Here is a 14591-nt window from a genome sequence, read left to right on the forward strand (position 1 = left end):
AGGTCATCTCCTCTAGATATAAAGATCCCACAGTCAAAGGACTCCACCCTCAGAGCTTAGAGTTATGGATGATGAACCCGATAATTTATCATAGTTTCAAGTTCTAGGTTACAGTTAGGCATTTGCACCATATACCGGTTCACCTCTTGAAGAGTTTCTTCCTTGGAAACAAAGTTAAACCTTTAACAAAATAAAAAGAAAGAAAGAAAAAAGCTAAACATTCCAGAGAAATGTGCCTTCACCTTGATGTCACATAATGAGATGAAATTCACCAACATACTTGTTCTTCAAGGAATGGACTATATTATTTCCATTTAACTCACATACACAGAATTCTGGACCTTAATCCCAATTATGCCTTTTTTATGCAATCAGAGCCTGGTGCTTTGGGGAGGTCTAGCAACAGCTCAAGATCAATGGTACTGCAACCCTCATCATCCCTATGCCTAATTCATAAAAATTATGTCCTACGTATTGTTGCTAAAGACATTATTAGTAGTGTTTCATAAAGATAGTTTCTGTTTTTTTTTAAATGTAGATAGAATTTAATTTCACTTGTTTCACTGTGCACCTCAGTTTGTTTTCTCATTTCCAGATGTGATATTTTTAAAGTATACGTATATAGATACACACTGATATGGATTTATTGTTAATTTGATTTTTGTATAGTGTGGCCCTCTTTCGGAAACATGTACAATATATATTAAGTATCCCCTGAATTACCTACCTGTGGTTTTAAGAAACTAATACAATAGTAAAATGTATACTACATATAAACCCGTACTGTTTGTTGAAGTTGTGTTTGATGCAGTTACGTTTGCGGATGTTGTGTTTGACGAGGTGGTATTTGACGTGGTTGTGTTTGAGGATGTTGTATTTGCAGCTGCAGTAGAAGTGGTGTTTGATGTTCCAGTTCCTGTAAAACCAAAAGTTATTAAGCAATATATAATACTTATAAAACATATGATATTGCAAGACACACAGTTATGTTGAAGTGGAGCTTGAGTTTGACATTCCATTTCCTGTAAAACAATACATAAATATATATATATATATATATATATATATATATATATATATATATATATATATATATATATATATATATATATGACTGGTAAAAGTGTTCTGTAACAACAGAATTCCATCTAATAAAAGGAGCCCATAAAAACACCAAAATGTAGAGAGAAAAAGTACTATATTTCAGAGACTGCTGTCTCTCTCTTCAGGTATATGAATGAGAAAAGTTTACAGAAAAGGTGGTATTTATACCAAGAGATTCGTCCACAAGTAAGCCAATTTAGGTCACCCCCGCTGATAATCTTCCTTTAATCTTCTTAAGCGTTGGTTGAATGAACACTGCGTCGACGATGTCGGATGTCCAATTCCCTTTTGAGATGTTCATTACCTGCTTCTCTTTTATTAAGGCCGATTCCATCATTTGACTCTTGTACCGGCAGTTGCTGCTATAAATTACACGTGACATATTCCAGTTTATTCTATCTTACATCGGATTTACAGGTAAATCACTTCCCCAGAGATTAATACAACACAAACGGTCAGTTAGGTATGGACAACAGAACTCGGCTATTTTCAATCATATAAATGAACATAACCATAGAATAAACTGGAATATGTCACGTGTAATTTATAGCAGCAACTGCCGGTACAAGAGTCAAATGATGGAATCGGCCTTAATAAAAGAGAAGCAGGTAATGAACATCTCAAAAGGGAATTGGACATCCGACATCGTCGACGCAGTGTTCATTCAACCAACGCTTAAGAAGATTAAAGGAAGATTATCAGCGGGGGTGACCTAAATTGGCTTACTTGTGGACGAATCTCTTGGTATAAATACCACCTTTTCTGTAAACTTTTCTCATTCATATACCTGAAGAGAGAGACAGCAGTCTCTGAAATATAGTACTTTTCTCTCTACATTTTGGTGTTTTTATGGGCTCCTTTTATTAGATATGATATATTATATATATATATATATATATATATATATATGATATATATATATATAATATATATATATATATATATATATATATATATACATAGAAAAAAGTGCAAATTTAGCGATCGATCTCTCGATTTATAAATGTTCAAGTTTTCATGTTTAAATGTATATGAAAATGTACATATGTAGTACATATAGGGTAATTTTATTTCTGTACGTAAATATGACAAAGGTAGGCTTTCTTCCCTTTACAGTATTTACAAAAGTACTATAATGTACTGTACAGTAGTACTGCACAGTAAATGCTATAGTACTACTGCATAAATAACATTTTACTTGATGTGTGATCGCTAGATTACGGCGCCGTTGACTGGTCTAAGGCGCTGTTAAGCAGTGTAGTGCTCCGAAAGAAGGTGTGCGGCGGCCGTAGACTTTAAAATCGCTAGGCGGCAGCGGCCAGGAACAGAACCCTGCCGTTAACCGAGGACCGCCTGTACTAGCTTTGTTGAGCCACTGAAAGTACCCCCTGAATTACCTACCTGTGGTTTTAAGAAACTAATACAATAGTAAAATGTATACTACATATAAACCCGTACTGTTTGTTGAAGTTGTGTTTGATGCAGTTACGTTTGAGGATGTTGTGTTTGACGAGGTTGTGTTTGACGAGGTGGTATTTGACGTGGTTGTGTTTGAGGATGTTGTATTTGCAGCTGCAGTAGAAGTGGTGTTTGATGTTCCAGTTCCTGTAAAACCAAAAGTTATTAAGCAATACATAATACATATAAAACATATGATATTGCAAGACACACAGAGTTATGTAGAAGTGGAATTTGAGTTTGACGGTCCATTTCCTGTAAAACAATATGTAATTATATATATATATATATATATATATATATATATATATAATATATATATGTATATATATGTATATATATATATATATATATATATATATATATATATATATATATATATATATATATATATATATATATATATATATATATATATATATATATATATATATATATATATATATATAGTATAAAAGGGTCCAGGAATCCACCAAACAGTGAAGAATATTTTATTATGGAACGTTTCATACTGCTTCAGAGTACATCTTCAGCCTGTAATTATAAATTGTGACAATTTAATTAATAGTAAAATAATACATTAAGACTAAAATATCAAGATAATAAATTAATTAAAAACCTTAGAGAACATTTAAAACAAACAATAGACTAAAACTTAAGAAATATGTTAATTAAAATTTACAGAAACATTTAAAACAAATAATGAGAGGACAAGTACAAATACCCTAAGTAGTACAAGTAGAGAAGGGAATGATTTGAAAACACAGTTCGGCCCAGATCTCAGTTATGCTAAATACAACATGGCAGCAGCCGCGTTTGCATTTAGAGAAGGAACCAGTCGTTTGATGTATAATGACTCAAGTGTCGTTAAGTAATTGTTGGGAGTGCTGTCAACGATTGAGAAATGTGTTTTATCAATATTAATTTTACATATTTTGGCGTGGTTACGGATATTGGATAATTCTTGGTTTGTTATCCTTTGTCCTGTTCTGTAGCTAACACCTAAGTGACTGGAATATCTCACTTTTAGTAACCGTTTGGTCGATCCGACGTAAATACCAGGACAACCCAGACAATTAAATTTATAAATGACGTCGGATCTCATGAACGGTGGTAGTTTTTCTTTGTGTGTAAAATTGGCACATTTTTACACACAGAAAAACTACCACCGTTCATGAGATCCGACGTCATTTATAAATTTAATTGTCTGGGTTGTCCTGGTATTTACGTCGGATCGACCAAACGGTTACTAAAAGTGAGATATTCCAGTCACTTAGGTGTTAGCTACAGAACAGGACAAAGGATAACAAACCAAGAATTATCCAATATCCGTAACCACGCCAAAATATGTAAAATTAATATTGACAAAACACATTTCTCAATCGTTGACAGCACTCCCAACAATTACTTAACGACACTTGAGTCATTATACATCAAACGACTGGTTCCTTCTCTAAATGCAAACGCGGCTGCTGCCATGTTGTATTTAGCATAACTGAGATCTGGGCCGAACTGTGTTTTCAAATCATTCCCTTCTCTACTTGTACTACTTAGGGTATTTGTACTTGTCCTCTCATTATTTGTTTTAAATGTTTCTGTAAATTTTAATTAACATATTTCTTAAAGTTTTAGTCTATTGTTTGTTTTAAATGTTCGCTAAGGTTTTTAATCAACTTATTATCTTGATATTTTAGTCTTAATGTATTATTTTACCATTAACTAAATGGTCACAATTTATAATTACAGGCTGAAGATGTACTCTGAAGCCGTATGGAACGTTCCATAATAAAATATTCTTCACTATGTTTGGTGGATTCCTGGACCCTTTTTAATGCTCTCATCTGATTGAATATATATATATATATATATATATATATATATATATATATATATACATATGTATATATAAGAATATATATATAATATATTATATATACCACGTATATATTATATACGTATATATATTATATATATATACATATATATATATAGATATATCTATATATATTATTATATATATATATATATATATATATATATATATGTATATATATACGTAATATATAAGTAAATATATATACATATACATATATATATAATATATATATATATATATATATACTATATATATGTATATATACATTATATATATATATATATATATATATCATATATATATATAATACATACACATATCATATACATATATATATAATATATATATATATATATATATATACATAGATATATATATATATATATATATATATATATATGATTGTATGTATATATATGTGTGTGTGTGTGTAAAAATACATTAATGAAACTCCTACAGCTTACTGAAAGGACTTCTCTTACAATGCATTTTAATATAGTACTTACTATTATGGCTCCATCCAACAATACTTCTTTGGTGCACATGCAACATTGACTCTAAAAAGTCTCTCCCCTTCCAGCTCCCCCACCTACCACCACACACTGCAGCTCTCTCTGATCATTTCTGATAACATATAAAAGAGCTTGTCCTATTCTGATAAAAAAAAAAAACTACACCACGTCATATCTGGAGTTTTACCAAGTTTTCAGTCATGAAATAGAAGGAATGTAATCAATCCATCATGATTGAATCACCTTGCCTGATTTTGCACTGCCTTACTTACCCCAGTACATACACAGAAGACTGTTTATGTACCTCGTCACAAATTCCTATAGTATAAATAAAACCATATCACTTTATTCAATACTACACACTCACCATTTTGCCAGCTTTTCTTGGAGTTTTTTAAAATGTTTATTTGGGGAGGGCAGTTATGAAATTTATGAAAAGAACTAAATTTTTAGATCCAAATATATTGAAAAGAGATAAATCTCTGAAATATCACATCATGAAACTACTGTTACAGCTGTATGATTTAGATGCCTATTAGCCAGCAAAACCTCTTGCATTTTTAAGTAGCAAGCCCACAACAACAATGTCCTCTTGAATAACGATACAACAGAATTAACTATTTGCCACGGACATTCATGTTTACTTGATTGATCTTTTGAAATTTAGGTTGTCAAGCCAAGCATCCAGATACTTTTGACCATTCAGTTCATCAGACAGTGAAAAGAGGAGTTGGAGTGGTTGGACAGTAAGATAAAAGCGATCCAGAAAATAAAGGAAATATAAACAACAAGGATATACAAGAGGAACTGGAGAAAACTTGATAGTTTTACTAAGGAGTGCATGATAGTTAGCGAGGTTGGATAGCAAGACTGAAAAAAAGAAGTGAGAATGGAGGTTAAGTAAAAGGATAAAATGTGGGTAAAACTAGGGCCGAAGGAACGATGTAAACACCTGTCTGTCCATGCTTAATGGACCAACATAGTTATCCTATAGCCGTGCACGCCATCTTACTTGGCTATTTAATGATAACTGTTATTTAAAATTTGCCTCGCCGACAAATGAAGCCTTAAAATGAATGTCTATAGAACATTTCCTGTTCAGATTGACCGTTCTTTCATTTCTCGAAATATTTGCATAAACTCGTGTTACACCCTGTGTGTGTGTGTGTGTATATATATATATATATATATATATATATATATATATATATATATATATATATATATATATATATATATATACATATATATATATATATATATATATATAATATAATAACAATAATAATAATGATAATAATAAAAGGAACCCATAAAAATGCCAAAATACAGAAAGTAAGTAGTATATTTAAGAGACTGCGGTCTCTCTTCAGCAGTCTCTAAAATATAATACTACTTACTTTCTATGTTTTGGCATTTTTATTATTTATATTATATATAATATTATATATATATATATATTATATAAATAATTATATTAATATATATATATATATACTATAATATTATATAATAATTTAATAATATATATTATATAAATATATAATATATATATAGATTATTATATATATATATAATATTAATAATACCATTATATATATATATATATATATCTTATATATATAAATATTATATAATATATTAATAATTAATTATGTATGTTATATATATATATATATATAATATATATATATATATATATATATATCTATATCTTTTTACCAGTCATAATATATATATATATAATATATATATATATATATATATATATATATATACTATGTGTGTGTGTATTATATATCTCAAGTATAAAAGGCCCATTAAAACACTGGTTTGAAGCTAAGGACTATATTTCGGTGGACTGACTCCCACCCTTATCAAGTAGTGAATGACAGAAGTTACATTGGCGAAATATATAGTGGGAGATATGCCTTAGATGATGTCTAGGGTCACCACTAATCCGACGTTGGCTCTGTTAATTGTCTTAATCTACTTCACAGTTGCCTTAACCCCACAGCTCGGGTATCGTATATATATGATCATATACAGCTTTAGGGCAGTGGATGGTTATTGTAAATATACGATCAAGATTTGGCGGCAAACAGTTTGAATGAATTTTGTCTGAAAAAGTTCCTAGTTCCATATATCACTATTGGCAACTCACTGTGAGCTGAGGAGCACTCAGTCTTGCTCGAGGTAATAAGGGGGAATGTTGTCACAATTTCCCATCCAAGGATGCATCGTAATTATTTCTTATTTTTCATAATACTGTTTCAGCTGTAATTTAAACGTGACAAAATAAAATTTAAAAATACTATAAATAACGCTTATAACTTTGTAAAATTAGCATATTTTTTACGACTGTCATAGGGAAGAGGCCCGCAAGGGGTGGGAAATATTTACTTACAACTTTCCGTGCAAGATACATATATTTTTAAAGAACTTTTTTTCTTATACCATGTGAATATACATATCTTCCTTTTTCCATTGATGAATTTTTTCTTTTTTCTTTTAAACTGCCCATCCTTAAATTTAGCCCGGTCATGGGTATATGCATTAGTGTATATTATTAGCCTGGACTGTGAGGGTTAAGTAAGATATTCTCTATATGGTCAAGAGTCCCACGCTCCATTGGAAAGGTTGATGTTATTATCTTATGGTTCTATCAGAGAAGAATCTACCATCTGACATTTGTATCAACAGCTGCTTTTGTATGAAATTTGGGATTAGTACCAATCCATGATATAGTTCGTGTTATTTACATGAGAGAAAATTGCCAAACTATCTTGTCCATATCTAACCGAGCGCTTCTGTTGAGTTAATCTTTCTGAGAGAGATTTTACTGTGAATCCATAGTATGACTTATCACAATCCCTACGTCTTTAGAAACTGGTTTCTGCTGAATGTTAATTAAGGGTTCCCAATGTATTCAGATAAGTGAAGAAGAAAGGGTTGGAGTGGTCTAAGGTTTGTGTGATCGCTCGTAAATTATCAACGTGAGGGATTATGATTTTGTTTATGAATTTTTCCATTTCTTTGTTTTCTGTGGGTTTGTAAAAAATGTTCTTTGCTTATGCATGGCTTTTTCTATTATACGCTGGGGGTATCTTAACAAAATAAGTTGATTTCGGATTGTTTCAAGTACTTTAAGACAATCTGGGGAGCAAATTCTCAGGGCTCTAAGAAATAAGTTACTTGTTATGCTGAGTTTAACTGAAATATCATGATAGTTGTAAATACCATGATAGCTGTAAAAATGTATGTGAGCTTTCCTGAAGACAGCAAATTTGTAGTTGTTATTAGTTCTGATGATTAAAACATCAAAAAGGGAATTTTGTTATTGTTTTTCCATTTAAATTTTATGCTTAGGACCAAGGAATTTAATCTTTGTAGAAGGACATCAAAACACTCCACTCGCTCTTCCAGTTTTTTAAATGTCATCTACATAATGAAGCCAAATCATATCTGCAGGTTTGATAGGGTTTAAAATTACTGTTTCGAAATACTCCATATATAAGTTTGCTAACACAGGACTAAGCGGACTCTCCATACTGCAACCGAATATTTGACAGTAAAAGTTATTACCAAAGGAAAAGATGTTATTAGTGCAGAGCCATAATGTCCCAATAGATTTCTTCAGAAAAATCAGAAAAATTTGTAAAAGTAAGAAAAATATAGAAAAATTGGAAAAAGTTTAAGTAATCAATCCCAAATTACCTTATTTCTATGACCTCCCCAAGACTCACAAGGATAACATCCCCTTCCGTTCCATAATCTTGTGTGCTGGAGCTTTTAACTACAATTTCAAAATGGTAAGCCGAGTTACTATCCCCTTTTTAGGAACTTTTTCCCCTAGTTATATAAAACATACAGAGGACTTTTGCAACAAATTTAGGTTGACAAAAATCCCCGTACATAAAGTAAAACTTCTCGGCCTGGACGGGTACTCCCTTTTCACAAAAGTATCCATAAAAATATGTATTAATGTTCCTCAGAAATAAACTTGAGCCATTTGCTGACCACTTCCCCATAGAACTGAATAAAATAATGCAACTTGTAGTAAAGCTCTGCGTCACTAATAACGTCTTTTCCTTTTAACAAAATCTGGTTGCAGCATGGAGAGTATACAAACTTATATATGGAGTATTTCGAAGCAGTAAATATGAAACCTATCAAACCTGCAGATATGATGGCTTCGTTATGTAGACGATATCTTAACATATTGGGAAAGCAAGTAGAGCGATTATGATGTCTTTCTTCATAAATTAAATTTGTTGGTCCCAAGCATAAAATTTAAAGTAGAATGGGAAAACACTAACCAAATCCCCTTTTTAGATGTCTTATTCATGAGAACTAATAACAACTACGAATTCATTGTCTTCAGGAGAGCGACATTCTCACTTTCATAAGAACATTTTTACAGCTATCATGACATTTCAGTTAAACTCGGCATAGCAGGTAACTTATTTCTTAGAGCTCTGAGAATTTAATCCCCAGGTTTTCTTAACAAAGAACTTGAAACAATCAGAAATCAACTTATCTTGTCAAAATACCCCAAAGATATAATAGAAAAAGCCATACATAAAGCAAAGAGCATTTTTTACAAACCAAAAGAAAACAAAGAAAAGAGAAAATTCACAAACAAAATCATAATCTCTCACATGGATAATTCAAGAGAAATCACACAAATATAAGAACCCTTCAAACCTTTCGTCTTAACTTATCTGAATACATTGGGGAAATCCCTAATTAACATTCAGCACAAACCAGGCATCCATAATGATCCAAAGCTTCCTCAGTGCCTCCTTCAAGTCCTGGATATTGGTTGGTTGGTTTTTCTCTATTTCATTTCTCATTTTATTCCAGACATTCTCGATCGGATTCATGTCTGGGGAATTGTCTGGACACTCTAAAACACTGATATTGTTGTCCACATAGAACTTTTTCAGAACTTTTGCCCTGTGAGCAGGGGCACCATCATAAATAAAAAAAGTCACACTCATGATTATCTGACATCACCATGTGATAGTAATTCAAAACTTCAATATAATTCCTGCCATTCAATGTTACATTCTTAGGAAGAAAGCACATTCTACCAGTGCCCTTATTTCCACTAAAAGCACCCCAAACCTCAACACTACCAGGGTGCTTCACTGTTTTCACCGAGTACCGGGGTTCATAACAAGACACATTACTCAAATGACGGACGATGCTGGAGCCACCCCTGACCAACCTGAACGCAATTTAATCACTAAACATCACTTTCTGCCACTGCCCAGAGGTCCAGTGCTTGTATACATTACAGAAATTAAGCCATTCCTCCTTCATTGCTACAGCTAGCTAGGGCTTCTTGGCGGCAAGACAACTAAGCGTTTTGAGGTCCTTCTGCAGGCAGTAGTGAGTAGTCCTTCAGGAATTCAGGGTGCTTGTTCTTGATGGCTATGACAGTTATGGAAGGCTTTGCTAGTACTTCTCTCTTCTTAATCATGTCAATACGAACAGACGCCTACTTTGGGGCCCAGGAGCCAGGTTTTCTGGGTGATGCAGTGCAGGGGGCCTATATGCAGCAGTTTTCCTGAGGTTGTAAAGTGCCATTCTAGTGACTTTCAGGTCTGTGGCTACGCATATTAGACATGCCTTGTTCTAATAGGGTGAGGGCACACCTCTTCTTTTCCATTTAAAGATTAGTTTGACCCATTCTGACCATTTGCAATAAAGTTATAGGGCAGCAAAGTTCGTGTTAAAGTGAAAATGGTAGCATTCAACATTCACATAAATTAATTTCTTCCTCAATGAGTGTGGATGGCTCACTGAAGGCTGTAGACTTGGCAGACCAGAGGAGTAAGTCTGAGAAAATTGCACCAAGTGAAGGTAAGCCCCACTCACTTTTCTTATGGCGGGGACGCAAGTGAAAACTATACAAATTTTCTCAAGTCTAGATTTTTTATGCAGTAAATATGTAGGGTTTTTTTTTGTGGGCACTGTATGTAAAGGTAGAAGCCATGATGTAAAGTGACAAAGAAAAGTGAAACAATGTTATGTGCTGCAAGATCTTTTGACTCAAGGTCCTTTCCTTAGCAGTCTGCTAAGTAAATTCCCTCGAGTCGAAAGATCTTGCTGCACACTCCATTGTTCCACTTTCCTTTGTGGATTCTACCTTTACTTATATATTCATCATGTTCCCAATTTTCGTGATTCAATTATACATATGTATGTACAGTGGACTTCCCCCGTATTCGCGTTCTCCGGATTTGCAGGTTTCTCTCTGGAACATTTCCCCACATTATTCACGGGAAATTCACCTCTTCGTGGTATTTTTCTATGAGCAATATCCACAAATTCCTGGTTTTTTTTATAAATTTCATCATAAAATACACTTTTTGTGATAAAACTATTTAAAAAAATGTATAAAAATTTTCAGTGGCTTTTTCTTGAGTTTTAACTACCAACATAGGAGGTTTTAAGCATTTTAATAGGGGTTCCAACTATTCACGGGGGTTCTGGTACACAGAAGCCTTAATGTATTATCATTCACTTTGGGTGCAAGCTATTCTGGCTAAGATAAATATATAGTAAATTCATATATATATATATATATATATATATATATATATACATATATATATAGTGGAACCTTGACCTATGATTGAATTAATATACAAGTTTTTCAATGTACGAGTCGTCACTCAGTCGATTTTTTGCTTTGCTAGAAGAGCAAAAAATTGAGATATGAGCTCCAGTAAATATGCAACTTTTTCATGAATCTTTTAAAAAGTTATAGATTACTTCACTGAAACCAATAATATTGTTTTTTTCTCACATTATTGCATTGTGAAATATTACTAACATAGCGGTAAATGTTTTGGTTTGGAAATCAGCTGATGGCAATATACGAGTTTATTTCGCCATATTTAACTCAATTTTGAGCGAAATTTATTGCTTCTAGTTGGCATAAACGAGAAGAAAAGAACTGCAGAGATCTTTTGGCCCTAACAACCCTTTACACAAGTAAAAGATCGTCAAGACCGAAAGATCTCGGCAGTTCTCGTCTTTACATTTTCCTCCATGGTATTACCTTTATTTATATATAGCATCACATTATATATATTTCATGATCAAGTTATTCGTTAATATATATATATAATATATATTATATATATATATAGATATATATATATATCTATATATAATATATTATATATATATATATATATATATATATATATGAATTTTTATCACATCACCGTAATTCATGACCATACATCAAGCTACAAAGGTCCTTTAATATCCAATGCACTCTACCTCAGAATTAATATATTTTCATATATGTTAACTGAAGGGGAATTTTTGAGTTGATAACAATTTCATCCTCCTGTGGGTTCGAACAGGCGCCAAGAAAGCTAAGGAGAATTCAGGACTCCAGAGACATTATCGACTCAGCCAACAAGTGAGGTGTAAGTTGATACAGACTCCGACCTTACAAATCACTGTTAAACTCAGGTATTTGCAATTAGAATCGATATCCATCTGCCATGTTTACAAAGTCGAACGTTTGCTGCACATAGCCATTTTATGAATTTTAATCACATCACCGTGATTCATGTACATACATCGAGCTACAAATGTGTATATACATATACATATGTATGTGTATATATATATATATATATATATATATATATATATATATATATATATACTATATATATATATATATATATATATATATTATATATATATATATATATATTTGCATTAGGCTACAAATTCCTATAATATATAATTCGCTTTGCCTCAGAAATAATATATTTTCATATATGTTAATCGAAGAGAAATTTTTTAATTGATAATAATTTTGTTGGCTCACAGGTGCGAACCTAGGAACCAAGAAATTAGGATGTACAGCGAAGCGCTCTACCCACACAGCTATCAAGAGAGGTATAAGTAAATGCCACCTCTCACCTACAAAATTTTAATCACTGTTGCCCTCAGGTAGTCGTTGTTTTGGATTCGGCCAACGCAACTCGGCCTTGATAACTGTGTAGTGCTTTTGTTGCACATAGCCAATTTATGAGTCTTGTCGCACACATCAGGCTACAAATGTCCTTTAATATGTAATTCACTCTACCTAGGAATTAATATATTTTCATATATGTTAACCAAAGGGGAATTTTTAGTTAATCATAATTTCGTCGGCTAAAAGGCCCAAACCTAGGAACCAAGAAATCAGGACGTACAGTGAAGTGCTCTACCCACACAGCTATCACGAGAGGTAAAAGTAAAGCCACCTTCTACCTACAAATCCCTGTTGCGCTCAGGTATTCATTGTTTTGGAGTCGGCATCAACCCACTTTGAAATTATTATCAACTAAAAAATTCCCCTCCGGTTAACATATATAAAAATATATCAATTCCGAGGTAGGGCAAATTAGATATTAAGGGACATTTGTATCCTAATGTATAAATGTGTATACGTATATATGAATCATGGTGGGTGAAGTGGTAAGACATATCTATATATATAATATATATATATATATATATATATATATATATATATATATATATATATATATACATACACTTGGTAAAGGATAACTGTGACATTACTGCCTCCATTCCTAATTCTTAATGTCACATGAAAAGAAGAACCCTATACTGTGAGTAAATATTTAAAATCTGCAAACCCTTATTAGAGACAATTGAAATATCCTGGAGTCTAAAGGTGATAAAAAAATCTGTCTTTGCAAGCATCAATAAAATGATTCAAATGATAGCGAGGATACTAATGTGCAGGAAATGTGAAAAGCTTTAGGAGCAGTCCAGCAATCTGGGGATTAACCAGTGACATTCAGGTCTGGCAGATGCAGCTGTGATTTTTTTTAAAAGAACCAAATTGTTAATAGAACAGATTTTTTTCTTTTTCACTTTCCACCGGTTTCACTAGCATTCCCATCTTGAAAATATGAGCTAATTAAAATCTTCCACAAGTGATCCTATCATCCCTTCGATGCTATCTTCTAAACTACTGGAAACTTCTGAGCTGCGGAATCTCGCCAAACAATTCTCACCTCAAGCACGCACCATTCATACTGCTGTTTTGTGGGATATTCTGTCACTCACTTCAATAGCTGTCCATGTTATCTCTGCATTCGCTTGTAAAAGACGATTATTTTTGCCAGGGATAGCAAGCAGTTCTTACTCTTCTTTATCATTTCGGTTGTCCTTTATTTCTTGTTTAAAGACAGATTATTCATAAATGTCTTGAAAATTTATAATAATTTATCTTACGAATGAAAAAAAACCTACTTGCTTCAAGTCTTCCAGAATCTACAGTAAAAAATAAGCCTAATACGTAAGCGTGAGGTAAAACCCAGTACCTGTTTCACATTTGTTCCTTGGAAACTGAAATCTTTATCCTGTTGAAGGATCCCTCTCCCTGGCTCTTATTTGAAAAAAAAATGTGACAGAGGGAAGTCCTTTATCCTGTTTGAAAACAAACATCTGGGACTTATTATCTCGTTTCCTTAATGGTGATACTTTCAACGCACACACACGTGTGTAAGTGTGTGTGTGCTGAAAGTATTACAGGTGGCCTTAAGCGGATTGTTCTATTATCAAATTATGGAAATTTGGAACTA

General features: G+C 32.4%; 1 protein-coding gene across 5 annotated transcripts in view; it reads right to left on the bottom strand.

Moving 5' to 3' along the window:
* The window catches only part of LOC135219819 (uncharacterized protein DDB_G0271670-like), a 217081-nt gene that overhangs the window by 168401 nt on the left and 34089 nt on the right, over window positions 1-14591 (bottom strand). For 3 of the 5 annotated variants that reach the window (XM_064256907.1, XM_064256909.1, XM_064256908.1), the window contains exons 3-4: window positions 2563-2709; window positions 785-916 (exon numbers count right to left, since the gene is read on the bottom strand). The exons of 1 other annotated variant lie outside the window; for it this stretch is intronic. In XM_064256907.1, coding sequence (XP_064112977.1) covers window positions 785-916; window positions 2563-2709 — 279 coding nt within the window. The remainder of the gene's footprint in view (window positions 1-784; window positions 917-2562; window positions 2710-14591) is intronic. One more of the 5 variants, XM_064256910.1, reaches the window with a different exon arrangement.

The sequence above is a fragment of the Macrobrachium nipponense genome, chromosome 1 (assembly GCF_015104395.2).
Source record: "Macrobrachium nipponense isolate FS-2020 chromosome 1, ASM1510439v2, whole genome shotgun sequence".
Lineage (NCBI taxonomy): Eukaryota > Metazoa > Arthropoda > Malacostraca > Decapoda > Palaemonidae > Macrobrachium > Macrobrachium nipponense.